Source organism: Podarcis muralis, chromosome 5 (genome assembly GCF_964188315.1).
Source record: "Podarcis muralis chromosome 5, rPodMur119.hap1.1, whole genome shotgun sequence".
NCBI lineage: Eukaryota > Metazoa > Chordata > Lepidosauria > Squamata > Lacertidae > Podarcis > Podarcis muralis.
Genome location: NC_135659.1, coordinates 71100457 through 71124217, shown reverse-complemented (window position 1 = coordinate 71124217; position 23761 = coordinate 71100457). Strand labels below are relative to the sequence as shown.

Below are 23761 nucleotides of genomic sequence, written 5' to 3'. Positions count from 1 at the left end.
TTGGTTGGTTGGTGGGTGGTTGATGGAGGATCCTGGGTGGGAGACAGGGAAATGTTGGTCTCCTAGGATGAGAGGCTGGGAGGAAAAAGGAGGGACCACAGGTGACAGCTGGGAAAGGTTGCTACCTTCTGTGGTGGTGGGCACTGAGAATAGCCTCTAGGGGAGGACTCCACATTTTACTTGTTCTGTTTGTTGTTGTTTTGTAGCTGTTATTGTATTGTGAAAAAACTTTAGTAAAAAAATATTTTTAAAAAGCAAAACTCGGACTTATGACTTGTCTTCCTCAGACAACCCACAGACCACACATAAGGAACAAACTTTGGCTGCATGGTCTGAAGCAAGACAAACCAGGAGCTTGGGTTTGGACATAACACTCAGCCAAACTATGGCTTAGCTCCAGGTTGTGTAGCAGGAGCAACATAACTGAGGGAGGAGCGAAGTGGCCATAAATTTTGCTGTGACCACCTGCGTGGTTGTGGGTTCATGCTGGGGCGTGGTTCGGCTTAGTGATGCACGTGAACCAGGCCTTAGATTTGTAGTTGAACTATGTTGACAAATGGAATTTTCCACCCTATGTTCTGCTCCCTTGTGCGATTGCAGGTGTTTACAAGCTGCTAGTATAACCGAATAAGAGCTTTTTTCATAACAGGCAGAACAATCTTGTTGGTTCAACATTCCCTTTAATATTCCTGATCATTTGTATGATGCAATCATTATTTTGTCTCTTTTATCAAGGACTCTAGTTTTTGCTTTTTAAAGCCCTGCTCCTAAACCTCTGGCTTGTTTGTTGGTAGATAAATTCTTTTAGTATTGTGTATGTTTTATGTTGGTTTTTTAAAAAACAAAATCTTTCTGTTTAACTTCTCTGAGACTTTGTAAAAAGTAGCAATATAATAATAATAATAATAATAATAATAATAATAATAATAATAATAATAGTGCTATCCTCCTAAACTAGAACATCTTCCTCTTTGTGCAGTATACCAAATAATTCAGTGCATTTTTCAAGAGTGGTGCAAAGTTGGTGAGACAACTGTAACTATTGGGTAGGTGTAATTACTCCCGAAAACATTGACTGTAAACTGTTAACAGGACTAATCTGCTTGTCTTTCTGTGTCAGAATAGCTTATTTGGTAGAGCATGAGACTCTTAATCTCAATGTCGTGGGTTCAAGTGCCACATTGGGCAAAAATAATCCTGCGTTGCAGGGGGTTGGACTAGATGACCCTCGTGGTCCCTTCCAGCTCTACAATTCTGTGAGCTCATGACTGATGTTTGCATTTGGGTCCATCTAGATTTAGGGAGGTATCCAACAAAATAGTTCCATTAGTGCTATAATAATAGAATAATTCTCTCCTCATTCTGGGGTTCTCTGCAACCCAGATTTGGGGAAGCCATTGCAGGAGGAGTAGAGGAGAAGTTCTGTTGCACAAATGCAAGTTCTTGTGCTAATGGAGCTACTTCATTGGGTATTTCTCCTTTATGTGTCACTGCTGGCTGATTGTTTAGGGTCTCTTGGTTACCATCACTCATATCTCTAGTGAATAGAGCGTTTCCCCCTGAGATAACAAGCAACTTAAAAATCTTGTCATTGAAGCATTTCCAGGACAGATCTAGGAAAATTGCAGTCAGTTGTTTCAGATGTGATTTCCACTTTGTTTTTTTAAAAACTTTTCCTCATAGTTCAAAATTTTTATAATTAAATCTTGTGGAGTGCTAGGTGCTGCTCTGAGATGTACCTCCAGATTAAATGTAGCAGCAAGCCTTTTTGCTGGGAAAACCTTCACTGATGTAACTTGCTCCTTTAAATATGCAAAGATACAGGTTTCACCTTCTAGAATGGTTCCCAGCACCATTCAGTTTGTCGTTCTGCAGAACTTTGGAATCATTTTTCTGTGGTTATTTCAAAGTCTACGTTTAAGGCTCTGTGGGAGTTTCCATTATCTTTCTGTTAAGTCCTCCACTGCCTACTCAGTTGGGGTTAACAGAGCTGGCATGTCTGTTTTTATGTCAACTCTCCTTAGTCCAAAATGAGTTGAGTGACAAAAAGCAATTCCAATTTTGATCTAGAGATGGCAGCAGAGCCCCCTTTTGTCTCCTTGCTCTGTTTACTGCCTCCAGGCACAATTTGTTCTAGGAGGATGCTGTTCTAGAGTTAGTGGGGGCGAAACAAGACTTTATTTCACCTGGGCCAAGACCCAGTTTTTGCATATTTGTGTACACAAACACACAGGTGCTGGGAGCCTCAAGGGCACCCATCTGGAGGCTTCACCACCCTCTATTAAGTTTGTGTGCTTTGGGCATTGGAGGCTTAAGGACCTAAATGCCAGTCCCAAAATAAGGGCTAACAAGGTTTATGCAGGAGAGCTTCTTGGCCAGCCTTACGCCAGTCTTCTCTTCCATATCCACAGAGAGCACACACAGTTGCCTTGGAAACATCAGCCGACTATATTTACCAGTTGTGGAGAACAAGGCTTGAATTCCCCCTGGACACTGTTTTTCCACAGCACCACATGTATAACGAGTTATATTGAATCATTCCAGGTGTTAGACCTGTAACAGTATCAACTCTGGAAAAAAGTGTGCTAGAGACATGAATCTAATTATCAGTAGCAGCGTACACATTAAGGAAATGGGAAGGGTTTTGTTCATTCCTTTCTGGGAGAATTCATAAGTATCTTATGGACTCCAGTGATAATTTCTGGTCAAAGCAGAGAGACTGTCCGTATGGCTACACCTGCCTAATGTGGAATTTAATGTTAACTTCTCTACTTACTGTTTAAAAGGCAAATTGCCCTCAAACACTATCAACTAAAAGGTGCTCATTTGAGAACTGCCCGTTTAATTGACACCTGGATATTTTATAATCCAAACAGTAAAGAAGCTGCTGGTTTTTTAACAGTGCATCAAGTTTGCACTAGATTGTACCACTTATTTCTCAGCAGTTTATTTTTAGTTCTACATTTACCTGCAACTAAAACTCAGTTTCAGGGTGTGTCTTCAATTCAGAGACTATTTGATGGGACCTGTACTCTGCAAGTTTAGGTACACTTTTAATCACTGGATCCTGTCCCTTTAAATATAGTTATTGTACTGTAATGGCTTTTCCTAAACCTTTGTCCTTTCCCTGCCTCCTCCCTTCAAGAAGAAGGGATTGCAAGACAATACTGGGATTGCAAGACGATACTCCTCTTTCCCTTCCTACTCTCCTCTGTTCTCCTGCACCCCCCCCCCACCAAAGACCTCCTTGTCTTCAAACCTTCCTTAATTTTACAAACACACACAGAGATTTTTACTCCCCTTCCCAGGGACCTGTCTGATGCATCAGCAGGTTACATTGTTTGCTAGTGTTAAATTAGCTATTTGCAGATAAAATTGAAAAGAGTTTAATTTTAAACAGTGTTCTTAAACTCTTAGGCAGTTGCGGATTGAGATGCTTGCAAGGCTACCATTACAAGCCTCTCACCATTTTCATTAGTGAATCATTTCACCAGAGGAGGAGACAGTAGCAAGGGGAAAAAACCTGTTAAAGAAATAGCAGGTTTTCAACAGTGCCAACACACATTTTGAAGAGATTAACACCAAGCTCGTGGTGGCAAGGAAACAGTAGCCTTATTTTACTTATTCAAAACTATAGACATATTTAAACATTTTGTGCTTAAAGAGGCAGTGGTGGATCCACGCCTCAAAAAGCCCACCCTAGACCAGTTACTAACATCCCTTTATTGACAAAGGTGATAGAGAGGGTGGTTGTAGAGCAACTGCAGATATTCCTGGAAGAGACTGATTACAGTGGTACTTCGGGTTAAGTACTTAATTCGTTCCAGAGGTCTGTTCTTAACCTGAAACTGTTCTTAACCTGAGGTACCACTTTAGCTAATGGGGCCTCCTCCTGCTGCTGCACCGCTGGAGCACAATTTCTGTTCTCATCCTGAAGCAATATGTAACCTGAACCGTATGTAACCTGAAGTGTCTGTAACCCGAGGTACCACTGTATCTGGATCAAGTACAATCTGGGTTCAGACCTGATTTCGGAACTGAATTGGGTGCCCTCATAGGTGACCTTTATCATGAGAGGGACAGGATGAGTACAACCTTATTACTTCTGCTTGTTTGCTTAGCGGCCTTTGAAACCCATCAATCATGATATCCTCCTGGACCAAATGAGTGAGATGGGTGTTGGAGGCACTATATTACAGTGGTTCTGTTTGTATCTTTAAGGTTGTACCCAGCGAGTAGCTCTGGGTTTGTGTTTCTCGCCTCCTTCCCCTGGCATTTCTGCTATGGGGTTTTGCATGGTGCTGTTCTCTCCCCAGTACATGTATGAAGCCATTGGGTGTGATTAGGAGTTTTAGAGCAAAATGTCTCCAGTATGCTTATGATACACAGCTCTACTTCTCCATAACATCTGAATCAGGAGAGGTCATGAGAGCTTTGGACCAGTTTCTGGATGCAGTGATGGACTGGATGAGGACCAATGATCCTGGGAAGTTGTGGGTTCTTTGGGTGGAGGGTTCACATGTTCATGAAATTGGGTTGCACTTCTTCTGAAGGAGGAAGTTTGTCAGATTAGACCTCTGGTCTACCAATATTTTAACAGGGATGCCTTGCAGGAGAGGTCATTTGTTTATGATTCAGTCAGGCATAAATAATGCCTTCTTTAGTGCTGCATTGTGAAGGGAGCAGGTGCCTTTCTGTTCGGGAGGCACGAACCTATTCCATGGCTGTGTTCAAGTACCTAGTCCATGCTTTCAATTCATTCTGTGGGGTCCTGGCATCTTTTTCAGTGTTTGCAATCTTAACGCTGGTCTTTATCTCTTGCTCTCTCTTAGAGTGTTTTGCTGTGTAAAAGCGAACGTCTGTGTTCTCGGTAAACATGGAAGAATTGCAAGATGTCCAATTGACGGAGATCAAGCCCCTCCTGAATGATAAGGTAATTCTGGCTGTGTTTGAGCATTAGCAAGGCACTAGTCATTTTATGTTATCTGTGAGCGGTACATAAGGGTTGTGTGTAATTTAGAATTCTGTACTGTTTGGTATTAAGAAACAGAACTTAACGTTCTGAGAAGCTCTATGTATTTTTTTTTTTTGTAAAGTCCATCACTTCAGTGTAACTGAACACAACCCCCCCCCCAAAAAAAAAACATTATCTCTGTTGTCTTTTGCCTGCCCTGTTGCAAATTATACATTGCAAACTCCCTGGGATGGGTACTCTTCCTTCTGTTGTAGCTTCCATCATCTCTTTGAACATTGATGATAAAGAGTCCTATGACACTTTAAAATAAATAAGTTTGTTGGGCTAGAGTCCAATGCATCAATCCATAATAGCACGGAATACGTAAAGAATGAGCTGTAAAGATAATACCATACACTTTCAGACCAATGTCTGATGAAATCTCCAAAACCGGGGTGGGGTGGGATTATTGGTTGGGAAGGGCAAAGGACTTCAGTGCCCTGCATTGTTTCTTGCCTTTCCCTACAAGTATCATAAGAAGAATGCATTATGCAAGAGTAAGTGGAAGGGCACTTCTTGCAAAAGGCAGACCTTCAGGATTCTTGATTTCTCCATCCCTGGATCCTCAGGAGTGGGGGGGGGGGGGGCTTGGTGCAGGGAGGGCACAGGAAAGCCCGTTGCATGAGTGGAGTTGCAGTCACTCTTCTCGGAATCCAGCCCATTAATTGATGATTTCAGCCTTTCTTTAGTACATAATTTGAGGTACCTTTCACAAAGAATGCATAGGATAACTTTGGTTCTTACTTTCGTTCAGTTCTTAGCATTTTCCAAGGGTGTGCATGTGTGTGGGTGAATAGTGTGATCACTAACTTTTCTATGGTGATTTACAGTGATGAGCCAATGTTTTCCAGCTATTTCTGCAAAATCCAGTCTTACACTGGTCTTCTCTTTTTAGCTTGTGGTGTGCCTTGAATATTTGTGGGCCATCCGGTTTTTCCTCTCGCTACCATGTCTGTCTCGTCCACTTACTATTTTAACATATTTCAGTTTTAACTTTTAGATGCCTTCTAAAAAACTTTATTCCATCAGGCTTATGTGGGCAATTAAGAATACATATTTCCATAATAGCTGGTTTCTGGTTTTAACTTTGTACGTGGCTTTTATTGTATGGTTTTATATATAATTGTTGTAAACGACTCTTGGGTTTTTTAAAGAAATGAATGGCGGTAACAAATATTCATTTTACCAAGCCCACACACTACAAAAAGTCTTTCATCTTTTTAAAGGGAGTTGAACTAGTAGTTTTATATCAATATAGACAAAAAGCCATAGCCAGATCCAGTGATAAATTACATAGTAGCCAGAGGTTGAGTGTTTTGTCTAAATGACCATGCATGTTTAAGAAGTTACTGTATTTTTCGCTCTATAAGACACACCAGACCACAAGGCGCACCTAGTTTTTGGAGCAGGAAAACAAGAAAGAAAAAAATCTGAATCTCAGAAGCCAGAACAGCAAGAGGGATAGTTGCGCAGAGAAAGCAGCAATCCCTCTTGCTGTTCTGGCTTCTGTGATAGCTGTGCAGCCTGCATTCGCTCCATAAGACGCACACACATTTCCCCTTACTTTTTAGGAGGGAAAAAGTGAGTCTTATAGAGCAAAAAACACGGTATATAGGAATACGGTCATACCTCGGGTTACAAACGCTGCAGGTTGCGCATTTTCGGGAAGTACCGGAATGGGTTACTTCTGGGTTTCGGCGCATGCGCAGAAGCACAAAATGGTGTCACGTGCATGCGCAGAAGCGCTGAATTGTGTCACGCGTGTGCAGCGGCGCTGCGGGTTGCGAATGTGCCTCCCGCACGGATCACGTTCGCAACCCGAGGTATGACTGTATAGAAACTACCAAGTCAGACCACTGATTGGTCCATCTAGCTCAGCATTTTCTTCAGTTACTGATAGAAAACACCCAGGTTTTCAGTTAATTATTTCCTAGCCCTTTATGAAGATGCCAGGGATTGAATCTGGAACCCTTTGCATGAAAAACATGTGTTCTAACCTTTTGCATGAACTGAGCAGCAGTGCCACCAGTTCATAATATATATTGACCAAATGTTGGAATGGAAATAATTTTGAATGGTATTTTCACAGAACCTTTGAAAAATGAGCAGGTTTGTCTATGCATGAAAGTGTTTGAAAATGATTATTTCTGGGACTGATAAATGTGTACCGACTCATGTGGAATTGTGGCACTTGCCTCTATCCTTGGCAGTTCATACAATAATTTTGTTTCTGGCATCAGCTGTTGGGGGTGGAGGAAAGCTAATTGTAATGACATCGTCCTTTGCATTTATTCATACTAATGAAGTACAAGAAGCTTCAATTCTGACAATAGTTTGCTGCAAAGTGATATGACGGAGCAGAGTTTTCAGAAAACTCAGCTGCAAAGCAAAGTTTATGAGGCTGTTCTGGAATCTGGGCTATTCATTGGCTCTTATTCTTATTTTGACAGAATTCAGCTCGAAACTTCCAGGACTTTGACTGTCAGGTAAGTACCTGAAACCAAAACGGGCATGGATTGTCAGGCTTTCCTTGAAGAACGACAATGGATCTCTGTTGATCAGATAGTTGCCCAAATTAAAAATAAAAAAGAACTTGAGAAACCTAAGCGTCCATTGGCTCCCATATATCTTTTGCTGGTTTTCTGTACATTTAACAGTTTGTTCGGCAGTATGTGTTGAACAGGACTTGTCTGCTTCCAGATCTTAAGGGCCAGATTTTGGAGTTGATCACCATGGACTTTTGAAGCACCATAGAGTTAAATTACTGCAATGGTGTGTGTGTGTAATTTTTGTAAGATGCAAATCTGTGTTGAAGCTCTACATCTCAGAAATTAATGAAGTAGGAAGGGCTTGTAGTCCTCAAATTATAAAGTGGTGTTTTCAGTGTTTAAAAAATTATTTTATGAAGTAGCCAGTTTATTGCATTCTGTGGCTTGGCCTGTTGTCCTATCTTGTCTTAGCCACATGGGCAAGATACAGAAAAACGGAAATGCCAAGCCAACCTCAAAAGGTGGAATTAGGAACAAAATTGGGTAGGACCAAAAATGCAATATAAATTGCTACTAAAATTTGTACAAAAAGTAAAATTTGACTTCAATTTTACAAAAAGTATGAATATAAATTAAACATATTAATGACCGTAACAATACCTTGGTTTAAGAACAGCATAGTTTATGAACAACTTGGATTAAGAATGCTGCAAACCCGGAAGTAGGTGTTTTGGTTTGTGAGTTTTGCCTTGGAAGCAGAACATGCTTCGCTTCCTGTTAAGTGTGTTCCATTTGTAAATCGAGTCCCCCACTGCTATGGGAAAGCACGCCTTGGTTTAAGAATGCTTTGGTTTAAGAATGGACTTCCGGAACGGATTAAGTTGTAAACCAAGGTACCACTGTACAGGACAATGTCTTAACATCCAGCATTAGATCAGTTCTAAAGACCAAATGCAGTTGAATCTCCAAGGAATCTTCTTTAGTGACCAATGAATGTATAACATACAATTTTGTCACCCGAAATTAGTCTTTTGACTGATCTGCATAGATAAGGGGAGCTGGCCAATAATATTCCTGTATGCACATGGCAAACATTGAAATGTATCTGAAAATAGTGATAGCTTTCTACCAATGTCCATTCATGTTTTAGAGCATCCTCCAGATTTCTGGTTATCGATGTCAGCTATTCACCATCATAGATTAAAGTTGATTTTTATTTTTTAACACATTTTGGTAGCAATTTATATTTTAAAAATGTTTCTGCCTTGTTTTGGGTCTTAGCCACATCTGTCCTGAAGGTAGGAATGCCACTCTACTTCCGGCTCATGCCAAACATGAGCAGAGTGTGATGTGAATTTTAACCAACAATCTTGATGTGGCATCTGTAGAAGGCATGGCTAGGAATTGTTAACACCTGACATATGCTTAGAATAACTTTGAATTAAAAGGGAACCAGAATCTCAGCTTCAGGGCGCTAAGATCAGACACCAGTGAATTTGAACATCCTTTTATGCCCTTTGGCTTGACTTGAAGCTCCCTCCACTTACCTCATTTGTTGGACCAGTTTGGTGTTCAGTGTTGTGCAAAGGTGAATTTAAGTTTGAAAAGGATTTAAGAGAATCTCTCAAGCATTCACACACACACACACACACACACACACACACACACACACACCACAAAACCGCCCAGCCATCCCAGCATAACTCAACACAAGCAGGCACAGAAATAGAGAAAATGCACATTTGAGAGCTTATGAAAATTACCCAGGGCAATTGCACTATAATTAATGTAAAACAAAACTGGTGAGTGTGACACGAATTGAGCATAAACCAGGTGATGCTTGCCACTTCTTTTTCTTAATCTTCTAGAGTGGATGAACAGTGAACTTGTGTCCATAGCAACCACTGAACAGGATGTTCCGTACTGCCACTTTATTAATTTTAGCTGCTCCTAAAATTGAGCTATGTACAGCCTTTGTGTGTTGATAAAGCTTCTTTGCCTTGTATGATACGAATGACAACTTCTGAGGACTGCCTGCTTCAGCCTTTTATTTACACAAGTTAAACACTGTGCATGAATTACAACATATTTAAGAAGGGTTGCGTGGGCAAGATTGAATCTTAAAATTTCCCATAGCCTTCAGCTGCTTCAGGCTAAGGTGCTCTTGAGAAGCCAAAGAACTACACAGTAAGATATAATGTACCTCACTGGAAAAACAAATGCACATATCCTTTATTAGGTTCAAGTGACATTCCACTATTTTAACCTAGGTGATGTCCTTTTGAGTCAAAGACAGTGCAAATGGTCTCTCATACCTGGGTTAATTAGAGTGGCGCCATTTTTAGAAATCATGTGGTCACACCAGAAGCTTAGGCATAGATGCAGAGGGTCTCTGCAATTAGATAATGGAAAAGGAAGGGGACATGCTCACATTTAGCTTCAAAGGAAATTTGAGGGAGAAAGGAAGTGGGCAGCTGAGCAAGCAAGGACTTTGAACTGCATCTTAACTCCTTCAGCTGTCAAATACTGAATCTGCATGGCTAACACTCTTTCTCATAGATAATAGTCACATCAAGAATTGTGAAAAGAATTTAGTTCTGTAGCATCAGCACCTCAGGCAGCAGCATCTGTCAAAACTTTAATGGATATTGCTTCCTTATATTTGATCGACTCCACAAGACAGCTGTTAATGTGCATCCGTTGAACATGTATGCTTTGAAGCCTCTACTAGGTTAAGATTTGCAGGAAGTGCCTTGGAGCCTGCCTTTATGTAGTGGGTTAACCTTGAAAATAGGTCACAGTCCCAGGGAACATTCTGAAGGCACATGAGGCAGCAACTGTGTGAAAAGCTAAGCAGTTCTGGGTCTAGTTGTTGGCTGGTTTTGAGACAACATGGCAACCTTGAATCTGAGTTCTATGTTTGTGGAAGAATGCCAGAGAGATAGATAGTATCTCTATCTATCTATCTATCTATCTATCTATCTATCTATCTATCAGAAACAGGGGTTGCCACTGTGATGTCCCCCACATGTTGCTAGGCTCTGACTCCCATTATTGGCTTTGTTGGCTGAGGCTGATGGGTGTTGAACTCCAACAACATCTGGCAGGCCCTGCATAGATTACAGTCAGACAAAGCCATTGAGATTTTGTTGATATATTCACCAAGAGATTATTGGACTCAACCTGGGAAAAAATACTTCAGGTTGCTACAAACACTTGACTGAAGGGGTCATTTTCATTGCCACTCTTAACAGAAACCACACTCCCCTCCCCAAAAAAGTGTTTGTCTTTGTTCCTGAAATAATGTGTTCTTAATTAAGAATGTTCTTTATATCTAAAGTCCTGTGTTACTGGTGTAATAGCTGCTCAGTTTTGTTTTCCTTGGGCAGCTCTTAAATAATTTGCATCTTAGACTTCGCTTACAGATTATAGTTCAAGTACAGTGGTGCCTCGCAAGACGAAATTAATTCGTTCCGCAAGTTTTTTCTTCTTGCGAGTTTTTCGTCTTGCGAAGCACGGTTTCCCATAGGAATGCATTGAAAATCAATTAATGCGTTCCTAGGGAAACCGCTTGCCAGGCTGGCGGTGCGGAGAAGGGCTTTTCTCCTCACCGCAAGCCTTCAGCACAGGTACGGGAACAGAGGGGAAGGCGCGCAGCGCTTTCCCTCTGTTCCCGGGGCTTGCGTGGGAGGAGGGTTTTTCCTCCCCACCGCCAACATTCAGAACAGCATTCTGAATGTTGGCGGTGGGAAGGAAAACCCTTCTCCCACCCCAAGTCTTCAGGACAGCCATCCGAAGGCTGGCGCGGGGAGAAGGTCTCTCCGCCCCCCCCCCCCCACGCCAGGCTTCGGTGCATCCTTCAGAGGCTGCTGCCATAGTCACGCGTCACTTCTCCAGCTGGGAGAGGGTCGCGGGGCTATGGCTTCTTTAGCCCCGCGCGCGCTCTCCCGGCTGGAGAGGTGACGGGCGCCTATGGAGGCTCCTGCCATAGGCGCGCGTCACTTCTCCAGCCGGGAGAGGGTCGCGGGGCGTTTCTTTAGCCCCGCGCGCGCTCTCCCGGTTGGAGAGGTGACGCGCACCTATGGAGGCTCCTGCCATAGGCGCGCGTCACCCGAGAGAGGGTCGCGGGGGGGCTGCTTTAGCCCCACGCGCGCGCTCTCCCAGCTGGAGAGGTGACGCTCGGCTATGGAGGCTCCTGCCATAGGCGCGCGTCACCTGGGAGAGGGTCGCGGGGCTATGGCTTCTTTAGCCCCGCGCGCGCTCTCCCGGTTGGAGAGGTGACGCTCGGCTATGGAGGCTCCTGACATAGGCGCGCGTCACCTGGGAGAGGGTCGCGGGGGGCTGCTTTAGCCCCGCGCGCGCTCTCCCGGCTGGAGAGGTGACGCTCGGCTATGGAGGCTCCTGCCATAGGCGCGCGTCACTTCTCCAGCCGGGAGAGGGTCGCGGCAGGCTGCTTTAGCTTCTTTAGCTTCGGAGCATCCTTCCGAAGCCTGGCGGCAGGAAGAGGTCTCTCCGCCCCGCCGCCAGGCTTCGGAGGAGGTCCGAGGACAGTGGGGAAGACGCGCTGCGCTTCCCCGCTGTCCCGGAGATTTCCCTATGGGCTTTCGTCTTGCGAAGCAAGCCCATAGGGAAATTCGTTTTGCGAAGCGCCTCCAAAACGGAAAACCCTTTCGTCTAGCGGGTTTTCCGTCTTGCGAGGCGTTCGTCTTGCGGGGTACCACTGTAACCATAATCTGGGGGCAAGTAGCAATTGCTGGTGGGTGAGTAGATAAGTGCGAAAGCTGCTTTGTGGATGCAGTCAACATTCTCCAGATAGGAAAGAGCACCAAAAAGAGTTTTGTCTGACTACTTCACTTTCTCTTGATTCTCTGAGGGTAGAATAGGGAGGAAGCAGAACCACAATAGCAGCTCATATCATGTGAAGGGCCCGGTTGAGACCTGTTTCTCCTGGCCCGCCTAGTCTCGTGAGAAATAATGATGTGTATAGCCTGGTTCTTATTCCTTTACTAGAAACAGCACTGAATAATTGCTGGGGTGTGTTCTGGCCTGACTGGGCAGAAGAAAATAGCCTCAGTTATGTGTTTCCCCCTAGATCTGCTCTTTATGAATGAAGTCAAGACCCTATGGACTCATATTTGTATCATATGGAGTAGCTTTGCTATTAAATGACAATTTGATATCTCCAGGTTTGTGCAACCTAATTCCCATTCTTATATCAAACAAGATATCATGTTGTGACTGGAACCTACAACAAAATGTCCCAGTGTATCCTACTTCCTAAAAGGAGTTATTCTGTTCAGGTTTCTACCCAACTATTCCCTCCAATCAGGGTATTTTATTTGCTTCCACCTAGCAGTTCCATTTTTTGTTTCCAATGTCATTCTACAACCCATGGCAACTAAGCATGCTCAGTCCTCATTGGGGTTCTGCCCCCTTTCAAATACATTTTATATAGGGTTGCCATATTTCAAAAAGTGAAAATCCAGACACAAAAGTTGTTGAGTTTTTTTTGAAGTTTTTAAACTATTTTTTAGCTTCCTATATGGGCTGCCTGGATATGGTTTTCCTGGACATTTTAACTAATTTGCGAAAATTCCACCCGGATTCCATTTTTAACCGATGAATCCCGGCAATGTCTGGGAAATTCTGGACATATAGCAGCCCTATTTTAGACTTCTCAAAAAATGTGAGGATACCTTGCTCATCTTTCCCAGTAGCTCCAATCTGCCTGCAGTCACTTTGCTACTTACCACCTGAGCTTGCCATTGGAAAGAGCGGGGTTTAAAACTCTTCTTTTTGCGGTTAAGACTTGTTTTCAATTAGCCAAACCCTGCTCAGACCATATAAACTTTAAAAAATATTTCTATCCCTTTGTACAATTGAAATATGAGAATGTAGGAGCTTGTCCTACTTCTTGAGCAGATGATAGATTAAATGATCTGCAAGGGTTGTCTGTGGGTGAGCAGATGGTGTCTGTGACCTCCACTGCTAGTAAAGTCATGGGTGCATCTGTATTATTGTGCCTGTCTTTAAGAGTTCCGTGTTACATTTAGTCTGCCTCTGGTTTCTGTTTTGCAGTTGCTGCCAGTCATATGTTTAATCTGACCCAATCGCTAACACTTGGAACAAACCTTATTATGAGGGACCTAGGAAGCCCTGAACAATGAATAAGTGAATAAAGATGAGCAATAAATGTTTATATTCTGACACTGTCCACAGAACAAGGTTGGGACAAGCAAGGTTCCTAGAAATTTCACACTGGTGTGGAGGAATTTCAGCCAAGGAGTTCCTTCCATGGCTACTGTCTAAAAACATGAAGATTACTCCTGAAAATGTGAAATGCTTTGTGCTTGTCATGAGCCCCATGATCACAACTGGTTCAGGGCAGTTACTGAAAGAAGAGTCAGAGGAGGAGGAAATTGCAGAAAATGACTGGCACACCAGTCCACTCCTGTTTCCTTTAGAGAGGGGGGAAGGGGAGGCAGTCCTACTGTCTGCCTCTCAGTTCCCATTCATGGGGTGGAGGGGTTCCTTATCAACAGGGTGGGTGTCAGTCAGACAGTGGGGGAGGTTGGACAGCTGGAAGAGGCTCTAAGCCTGTGTCTCCAAGCGCATCAGTCTTGTTGAGTGACTGTCTCATGAGTGAGCACACCAAACTGCTCCTCTAAAAGCTGTTCGTAATAATCCTCTGAGCTCTCGAGGCATCACGGAAACTGTAGAGATTGGTTCACTTCTTATGCGGTGCAAATAATGCTACTGGTAGTCCTTTTAATTTGGAACATTCTTTTTCTAACCCCTTAGGGCAGCTAACCTGTTTTTGGTCCAAGGGCTGTATTGTTACATGGTCAGCCCTATGGGGGCTGCAAGTCAAAGATAGTGTGGTCAAGGTGTAAAAGGATGTGCAGTGAGAAGTGCAGTTCCCAAGGCTGCCTTCACAAAGGCTCTCCCTTTAAAAGAAAAAGAAATATTCAGAATTAAATTGAGTAAAAAAAAAAAAGCTTTTAAAACCTTTTGTCTACGTCCCTGGAGGCGCAAAACATTTGAGTAAAAAAAAAAAAAAAAAGCAGATCAATTATTTTTTAAAGTTAAATTCTAAATTGACAAATTTGGTGGGCCCGGCCTTCCCAAAATGTTTTGGCATAATAACATCACAGTAGGAGATCCAACTCAACTCAGTTGAAAGATTTAAATAAAATTAAACATTATGGGTGCAGCTTGTGGAAGCCACAAAAAACTTTGGGGACTGGATACAGCCCATAGAGCATTGTTTAGCCACCACTAGTTTCAGGAGATTGTAGTTATGCATGGGAATTGAGGGGGAAACGATGAAGATAGTTATAACCACACAAAAATATCCCTGTCCAATGCTCCTGCCTTGCCAGGTATTGATTTTGCATGAGGAATTCGTGACCCCAGCAGGCAGAAAGAGAATCTGTGAAAACCCCAGCAGTGTAATATATATATAACCTATCTATATTAATTGATTACATTATGAAACATCACCAACAATGTTTCAGAGTAGTTGCCATGGGTGTTTGATGATAACAGTGACAGCCATTATTTCAGAGGCACAGATGAAGCTGCAGGGGAACGGGGCGGGTGGGGGCCGCTTACTCCAAATTGCTTTGGAGTTCATGCATTTATTGTTTCACGAGATCTACTGGCTGCTATTTTCAGAAATTGAAGGACACCTTGTCCATGCCTTTGCTTCCTTTCCTTCTGTTAACATCTGTAGTAGTTTGCTTGTAACAGCAGGAAACCGTAGGAGAGACATATTCTATGTCTCTCATCTGTCAAGGTGAATGAACATCAAGATGTTTTCCCTTTCCCCAACCAGGTGCCCTTTATTTATTTAAAGTATTTATAAACCACAATTTCATATAATATATCACAAAGCAGGATATGGAATAAAAACACAGTAGTGAGAGCTAGTTGGCAAAGAATTTCAGATTTGAAAAGGTCTGTCTGAATAATAAGGTTTTCAGAAGGTATCTAAAAACAGGGATAACTCCTGCCAAACCCCTATAGAGAAGGAGCTCCACAGAGCAGGGTCAGCCACACTAAAGCCTTGGACTTTAGTAATTGCAATCTGCTCTTGTATTGGAATGTGCAGTTCCAAAATGCAACAGCTGGATTACTGGTTGGGGTTCAGTTTGGGTCCCATATATCCCCTGTGCTCAAACAGCCGCACTGGTTGCCAGTTTGTTTCTGGGCTCAATTCAAGGTGCTTGCTCACATTAATGTTCAAAGCCCTAAATGACTCAGGCCCCAAATACCTGAAAGACCATTTTCTTCCCTACAGACCCTCTCAGGTGATTGGTATGTTCTTCCACCTTCAAAAGCTTTGAGGGGTGGTGACCCTGGAAAGGGCATTCTCTGTGGCAGCCCTTAAGTAGTGGAACTTGCAAAGGTGCATCTGGCAATTTTATTATACAGATTCCGACGAATGCGGAAGATGCACCTCTTTTCCCTGGCTTTTGATGCTTGTGCTGTATATCTTTAGGACCCAATGTATTTGTAAGTTGCGCTAAGCTGTTTTTAATATTGCCTTGTTATGTTGTGTTTTAATGTTGTAACCCACCCTAAGACCTTAGGGTGAAGGATTGGTAACAAATATAGTAGTAGTAGTAGTAGTAGTAGTAGGTAGATGCTTTTGAATTATGGTGCTGGAGGAGACTCTTGAGAGTCCCATGGACTGCAGGAAGATCAAACCTATCCATTCTTAAGGAAATCAGCCCTGAGTGCTCACTGGAAGGACAGATTGTGAAGCTGAGGCTCCAATACTTTGGCCACCTCATGAGAAGAGAAGACTCCCTGGAAAAGACCCTGATGTTGGGAAAGATGGAGGGCACAAGGAGACGGGGACGACAGAGGACGAGATGGTTGGATAGTGTTCTCGAAGCTACCAGCATGAGTTTGACCAAGCTGCGAGAGGCAGTGGAAGACAGAAGTGCCTGGCGTGCTCTGGTCCATGGGGTCACAAAGAGTCGGACACAACTAAACGACTAAACAACAACAAGAAGAAGTAGTAGTAGGGCCAGCCAAACCTCAGGGGCACATGGGGCTACCAGAAGTGCCCCATCAGAAGACCTCAGTGATCAAGGCAGAGCATGAGGAATCAGGAGATCCTCAAGGTCCCTTGGGCCCAAGTTATTTAGGGCTTTCTGAATTAGCACAAGACCCTTGAACCTGGTCCAGTAGCAGACTGGTAACCAGTGCAACTCTTTCAGACAGTGGAGTAACAAGTTGCCATCAGCCTGCTCTTGTGAACAGTTTGGCTGCTGCAATCTGCACTACCTGAACATATTTTATAGCTAAAACAATGCAAAACAGACACTAGTGGCAAAAGCCTATCAGAACAAAAATGTATTCACTTGTTTCCAGAAAGTGTAGATAGTGAGTACCTATTGTATCAAAAGGAATGCTATTCCACAAAATGAGGGAGCCACTCTGAAAGCCCTGCTCAGTGTTACTGCAGGTAAACGTCCAGGAGAAACTTTCCTACAGACCACGGGGATCTACTGATATACAAGGGATAAGACAGTCTCTCAAGTAACCTGTTCCTGAGATTTGCTAGTACCAACAACAGCCTGGTAGCACATTGGCAGCCAATGAAACTCCCATAAGTGAGGTGCTGTATGCTGACGGTAGTTTGCCCTACAAGCAACCTAGCTGCTGTAGTCTCACACTGATCTTATTGCAGTAATCCCAACCATTGAACTCAGGGAAGGTCCTTACTTCTGAATAGACGTCCATACGGTTGTGCTGTAAATAAACATATTTCTAGGGCTTATCCTTTCTGGTCTTCAAGCAGCCGCATTTCTAGATTAAACAGACTCCTGACTTTGATGAAGGAATAGATTCTTCCCTCCTAAATTGCCCTGGTTCCAGTTTATTTTTCTAAGAGCAGTGTTTTGTTCAGACTAATTTGCTTATTGCTCATAATTTTGAAATCTATATTTTGCTGAACAAGGGATGCAGGGATTGGAAAATTAATCAATACAATCTTGGTGTAGGAACACCTTCTGGTCCAATCTTTATAAGACTAGTTCCCCAAAGCTGTTTCACCTAAGAAGTGGTTTACTGATTTCAGAGTAGTTTCAAGCTTGTACAGTATTGTGTGTTCTGGGGAAGACTTGGCTTCACCTCATTCTTTCAGCGTTCTTCTGTGGTAATTTAAAAACGGATGTATAAGGCAGCATGGGGCCCAAGCAAAGTTTTAACAGGGATGTGATGTGTGCAGACACAATTGCTGACTGGACTGTGCCCTTGGGTGCATGCTGTGTTTGAGGACTTCACATCATTAGATTGCATATTTTATCTCTCGACAATGCTTGGATTTCACAAAGCATCACTCTTAATTTACACCTTGATCTATTTATACAAAATACCATAGAAACCAGTGCCTGCTTGCATAGACTGTGCTGTTTTTCTATTAATATTTCAGCTCTGTGTGGGTATGAATAATTTAGTTCAGTGTGCTAGTTTTAAAATCTGAGCAACTAGCTTCCCACAGTTCTTCTGAACAAACATAACTTTGTGGCCGCAAAGCAGTAAATACGTAGGCTATCATAGTCATGTGAATATTTTAGTTTCCTTGTTACATCCATGTTCTGCAATTCCTCCAAGGAACACAAGATGGAATGCATCATTCTACCACTCCCTATTTTATCCTCGCAACAACCCCATGAGCTAGTGTAAGCTAAGACAAGTCGACTGCCCCAAGGTCACCCCTTGAGTTTCATGGCTGCCTGCATGGGGATTCAAACGCTGTTGTCTCAGGTCCTAGTCGGATGCTGTATCCACTACTTCAACACACTGAATCTGAGGACAGATTTTAAAGAAAGAAAAGCAGTTGGATGAATTGGCAACTTACCCTTCTGTCCTTCTATCAGTTGAGAGTCCAAGGAAAATCTACAAGTGAAGAGGACTAAGGTCATATGCTGTGAGGAACATAAGCAATCTTGCTCTTGCCCTTGCTCTGGCTTCTTGAGCGCATTGTAAAATTTATTAGTTTGCCCTTTTCTCACTTGAATCGTGGTTGGTTCCTTTCCGCTGTAAACATTTCCCTTGCTGATCAGGAGCCAAAGATGTCATCTGCAGAACTCTCTCTGTCTAAATGCTTTTTAAAGCCAAATGGGCCAAAGAGGACTGAAATCAGTTGAGTCTGGATTGTGCTAAGTGTCTGCAACAGAGATTTATTTGCTTTGATTGATTGTTCTTAAAAGCTCGGGTTATTGTGTATGCTGAAAGACGACTTGGTGTGAAGCCTTTTAAGTACCTTGGTCAAGCAGGGCCTAACAATTAGCTCTGGTATGGGGTAGTTTTGTTTTTGTTTGGGTAAATGCTGGGATGGGTAAATGAATTCATCAGTTGGCAGTTTTGATAGGTAAGTGGAGCCTGCCCACCTGTCAGTCACGTGAAGTCATTATGACTCCAGGTGACCCATTTTTCCTTTGTAGTGCAGCAAGCCACATGGAAGGAAAATCCAAGATCAGCCAAGCAGGACTTGAATTTACTGCCAGGCAGCTGATAGACGCTGGTTTCAAGCTGTGCTTTCTGTAGGAGTCTGCTGTGCTGCTGAGAGTTCTCCCAAGGTGGGCTTGCTCTGCCTGCCTGTCAGCTGATCAGTGGTGTCAGTAAGCCTCTCTTGTTGATGCACAATCAGGAGCATACTTTTAAGGAACTAAATTGGGCATTGACAGCTGCTTCTCTACCTGCCCCTCAGGCAGGCGGGTGTGGTTTAGGGAAGACAGCCCAGTGGGCCAAATTGGGACCTGTGCTGGGCCTCATTATTCCCATGGCCCATTTATCGTGGAATACATGGATATCTTTTTTCCTCCTGCCTCCTTTGCAAGCCTGACAGCATTTTCTCTAGCTAAAACTGCTTTGCTTTAAAGCTGCCTGTTGCTTTGTGAAAACGGTATTGTTAAGCTCTGAGTTTACATGAGGTTTTGCATTCTTTCCAGACCCATTATCCCATCCTGATTTTAATTTCTGCATCAAAACTGGCCAAACTGTCTCTAGGCTTTATTCTGCAACACTGCACTCAGTTTCCTAAAATTGTAAGCTTGGGTTCTGTAATAGATGCCAGACAATTAAAACCATGCAGCTTTTCATAGCTCTTGCCATGAGTGGCATGAGCTGTCCCTTTTATTGTGCTCATGAAGCTGATACGGTCACATGTGCTAATTTTACAGTGCAGAGCAGAAACATCCATGTGTGGCCAGATCATGGAATGCATACTAGCTAACAGAAAGACAGGACTTTGAACTGTGTTTGCAGAGTTTATAGGCTAAAACTCTCTGCAGGTTTCCTACTTTAGTCCCTGAAATGACCCATTTCTTCAGTATTTTTTGTATAATTGTCACCAAGGCAAAATACATAGGGGTGGGTTTTTTTTAACACCTTGTATTTCTCTTGCATACATCTCAAACTTGCTTAATATTTTTCCTACCAGAAATAGTAATCCTCTGAGACTTACTGCATGTGTGCTCAAAGTTAGGAAAGTGTTGCTGATCCGCTTCTTAAATACCTTTTGCTAAATCTTTTGCTCCTGTTAATTAAACCTCTTTGTCTTTAAAAACAATGGTGCAGATGTGTCACTGTAAACTGTGCAGCCTCCTGCAGATAATGTGCAACTCGTGTCTTCACCCTTCCTCTACATAACATACACTAGCTTGCTCACACTTCAAATGTGAAAGCAGACGTCAGAGCTGCTCTTGATAGCCTCACGTGGGATGCCAGCAGCAGGCTGATCTTGAGAAAGCAATCAGACTTCACACCATGTTCACCTAATGAATCTTCTAGGGCAGGGCTGCTGTCTCCCCAAAGTGGGCGGGAAGCACTGCAAACTAAAAGGAGGATTAGTGCCATCTGCTGTTTAAATCCAATCCAAACCTGTTAGTTACCCCACACCGCCTTTGGTGGAAATGTTTGGGAGTAACATCAATATTATTTCAGTATTTTCAGGCAATGTCAGTTCCTATACCTGAAACTTGGTCTATTTCAGTTGTGACTTAAGCCCTGTCCTGTTCATGCAATACTCATGTGTAAAGGGCAAGTGTGGCGAAGGGGACCTTCAGGCCACGCATTTAGCACAACCCCCGAAGTCATGCTGCTGCTCTTCCAGTTCCCGCCATTGTCCTGTTGAGCATAATGTCTGCAGCAGGGAGTCTTTTCTGTGCATGGAGCTCCCCTTTTGATTTACGATGCAGGACACTAAATCCTGCACAGAGAAAGCTCCTCCCTGCAGATGTTATGCTCAACATGGTGCAGATATAGGAGCAGTTCACTACTGGGGGTGGGAGTAAATGCATGACCCCATGGCTACTTTTCCCGTGCTTTCGCTCTACATGCAAGTAGCACATGAACAGAGCTTAAGTTTCAGGCTGTCCTGTTGCATTACATGCACTGATACAACTAAACAGAGCAATAGTCATCTTCATCTGAGTAAAACTTAGTAAGGCATGTCTGTAGAAGGTTTTGTGCATAAAGCCCAACCTCAATATTTAATGAGAGGTGGAGGTAAGAACACCATGTCCACTGAATGCAGTTTAGAACATCAAATAGCTTTTAATTTATATGTAAAAAGTAATATATACACACACACTCAGACACACATACAGTGGTACCTCAGGTTACGTACTTAATTCATTCCGGAGGTCAATTCTTAACCTGAAACTGTTCTTAACCTGAAGCACCACTTTAGCTAATGGGGCCTCCTGCTGCCGCTGCGCCGCCGGAGGACGATTTCTGTTCTCATTCTGAAGCAAAGTTCTTAATCTGAAGCACTATTTCTGGGTTAGCGGAGTCTGTAACCTGAAGCGTATGTAACCTGAAGTGTCTGTAACCCGAGGTACCACTGTATATTGACACCAACTCCTAAGCAGAAGCGGCACACTGAACTGACCACTTGATTGCTAGCTTAGGAGTTCAGAGTGAAGGCGAAAAGGAAGGATTTGAGCCGTAGAATCATCTGTGTCATGTTGCTCCAAGTGGACGCTGAGTTCTTGTCAAAAGATGGCGCTTTCTGTCCAGGCTGTAAGGATCTTTCCCCAAGCCACTGGGAGATCAGATGTCCCAACTCTTCTTCTTTCACACTCTTTGGCCTCATCCACACTTCCACAATAGATCAGAACATGGGGAAAGGGGTGGTTGCTCTGACTGAGTGCTAAAGAGAAGTTTTCCGGGGGTGGGGGACAGCAGGACAAGTCGAAGTGTGGATAAGCCCTTTGTTACCTTTCATTTGTTTTCAGATTTATTAGGGGGGGTTTTGGTGTGTGTTTTGCTTAGGCCTTACTTTCCCTGCCTACATTGCTTTGCCCACTCCAAATTATTTTTCTGAACATGCCTGCAGTTGCTTAGCTGCAGTGCCCAGCTGCTAGGAAACAACAGTTGTATCCCATAAAAGCAGACTGCTGTGGTCATACTGTCAGTTGACCTGGGAAAAGAAAAGACAAAGGAGTACACCCTTATACAAATCCAGAGTGGAGTCCCTAAGACCATGGGATGGCAGCTTTTATGCTTCCTTCTGGAAACTCCAAGCTGGTGCCAAATGTATTGCTCTGCTTTCCTTTGGACCACATCAGTGAGGCCAAGAGGGGTTCTTAACATCTGGGCAGCCCAGGAGTTCCCCACACACTACCCAGGCTTTCACCTCAGGCAGGTTACTTGGGTGCTACTAACGTAGCTGTTTGACTTCACCCCTGAATATGCACTCCATTGTCTGTTGAGACAGACAGATGCCACAACAACAGTTTCTGGTGGGCACACTTTCACATACGCAGTTTATTTTTAACACAGATCTTTTGTAGTGTGTACGTCACAACTTTTTTCCTGTTTATGAAATACAGTTGACATTTAGCCATATCATGATAATATTCCATGACCTTAATAAAAATGAAATACCGCCTTAAGATCTAGTAGGCTAGAGCAATCTTCCTGAAATCTTGTCCCCTCTAGATGATTTTGGACTCCAATTCTCTATCAGTCACAGCCAGCATGACTAGTGGTCAGGGATGATGGGAGTTCTGGTCTATCCACAACTGGAGGATTTCAGGCCAGGGGAAGCTGTCTTAGAGGCTCGTACTGCGCTTCTGCATTCTGCTTTTGCAAGGAGGGTTGTCAAGATCCTGCTCTGACTTTCATTTTAGTTCCTTCCATCTTTGCTATCACCTTTGCCATTTATATGTAAACGACCAACCGAGGTCTTCCATCCCTGGTAACTTCATATACTTCATAGTTGCAAGTTTGCTTTCATTATTGCTTGGCATCCTTTTTGCACGTCTGCGTCTTCTTCAGAGGACAGTTTGGAGGGGTCACTAAATGACTGAGAAAGGCTGACCAGGTGGCTTTCAGAGGGAGAAGCAGATACCATGTATTAATATGGAGAAGCAATTTCCATATAAATTAGTGAAATTTACATGCAGCTAAATAGGTTTTGAGCCAGGCATAACTCACAATGCACTATTTGGGCACATTAAATTTCAGTAACTCAAGCTGATGTTTCTATCTTAAGGGGCCTTTTTTGTTTCCTAATCATCATAGAGTATCTGCTTTCATAAAAGCTGCTGCGCCAGGTGTATCGACAACGTTTGTGTTTTCCTCTATACAGTTGTACCTCGGGTTACAAACACCTTGGGTTACAAACACATCAGGTTACAGACTCCACTAACCCGGAAGTAGTACCTCGGGTTAATGGTGCGGCAGGCCCCATTAGCTAAAGTGGTACCTCGGGTTCAGAACGGTTTCAGGTTAAGAACCGACTGCTGGAACGAATTAAGTTCGTAACCAGAGGTACCACTGTATCTGCTATCTGTTTTATAAGAGTCCCGTGAGTTCCGATTAGGGCTTGGGATAGATTAGAATAACTGCCAGTGTCTTTCAGTTCAGTGCATCCATTGCTGCTTTCACTCAGACTGCTTTGTTGTGCAACCTGATATCTCGTGTATCAGGCACCCGATTGGTTGTCAGGTTCCTGAACCGCTGATGTAGGTGGCAAGTATATGATACTGTGGATGGGACATCTACCATACCATAGGGAACACATATGCTCTGCATCCCTTAGTGAGAAGTAAGAGGGTATACAGCTGGGCTTTTTCTATTGTGACACTGGCTATGTGGAATTCTCTTCCTTGAGAGATCCAGCTGGCACCTTTGCTATGCAAGTTCTACCAGCCACTGGAAATGTTTGGTTTTTTAAAAGCATTTATTGAATTGTGCCTGTGTTTTTTTAAAGGTTTTTATTGATAGAATG

The 23761-nt window shown here is 43.2% G+C and overlaps 1 protein-coding gene across 5 annotated transcripts in view; it reads left to right on the top strand.

Annotated features, from left to right (window-relative positions):
• NDRG3 (NDRG family member 3) overlaps window positions 1-23761 on the top strand; it is a 60472-nt gene that overhangs the window by 20868 nt on the left and 15843 nt on the right. For 3 of the 5 annotated variants that reach the window (XM_028734821.2, XM_028734823.2, XM_028734820.2), the window contains exons 2-3: window positions 4833-4933; window positions 7465-7500. In XM_028734821.2, coding sequence (XP_028590654.2) covers window positions 4877-4933; window positions 7465-7500 — 93 coding nt within the window. In that variant the 5' untranslated portion in view covers window positions 4833-4876. The remainder of the gene's footprint in view (window positions 1-4832; window positions 4934-7464; window positions 7501-23761) is intronic. The other 2 variants (XM_077929173.1, XM_028734822.2) reach the window with 1 other exon arrangement.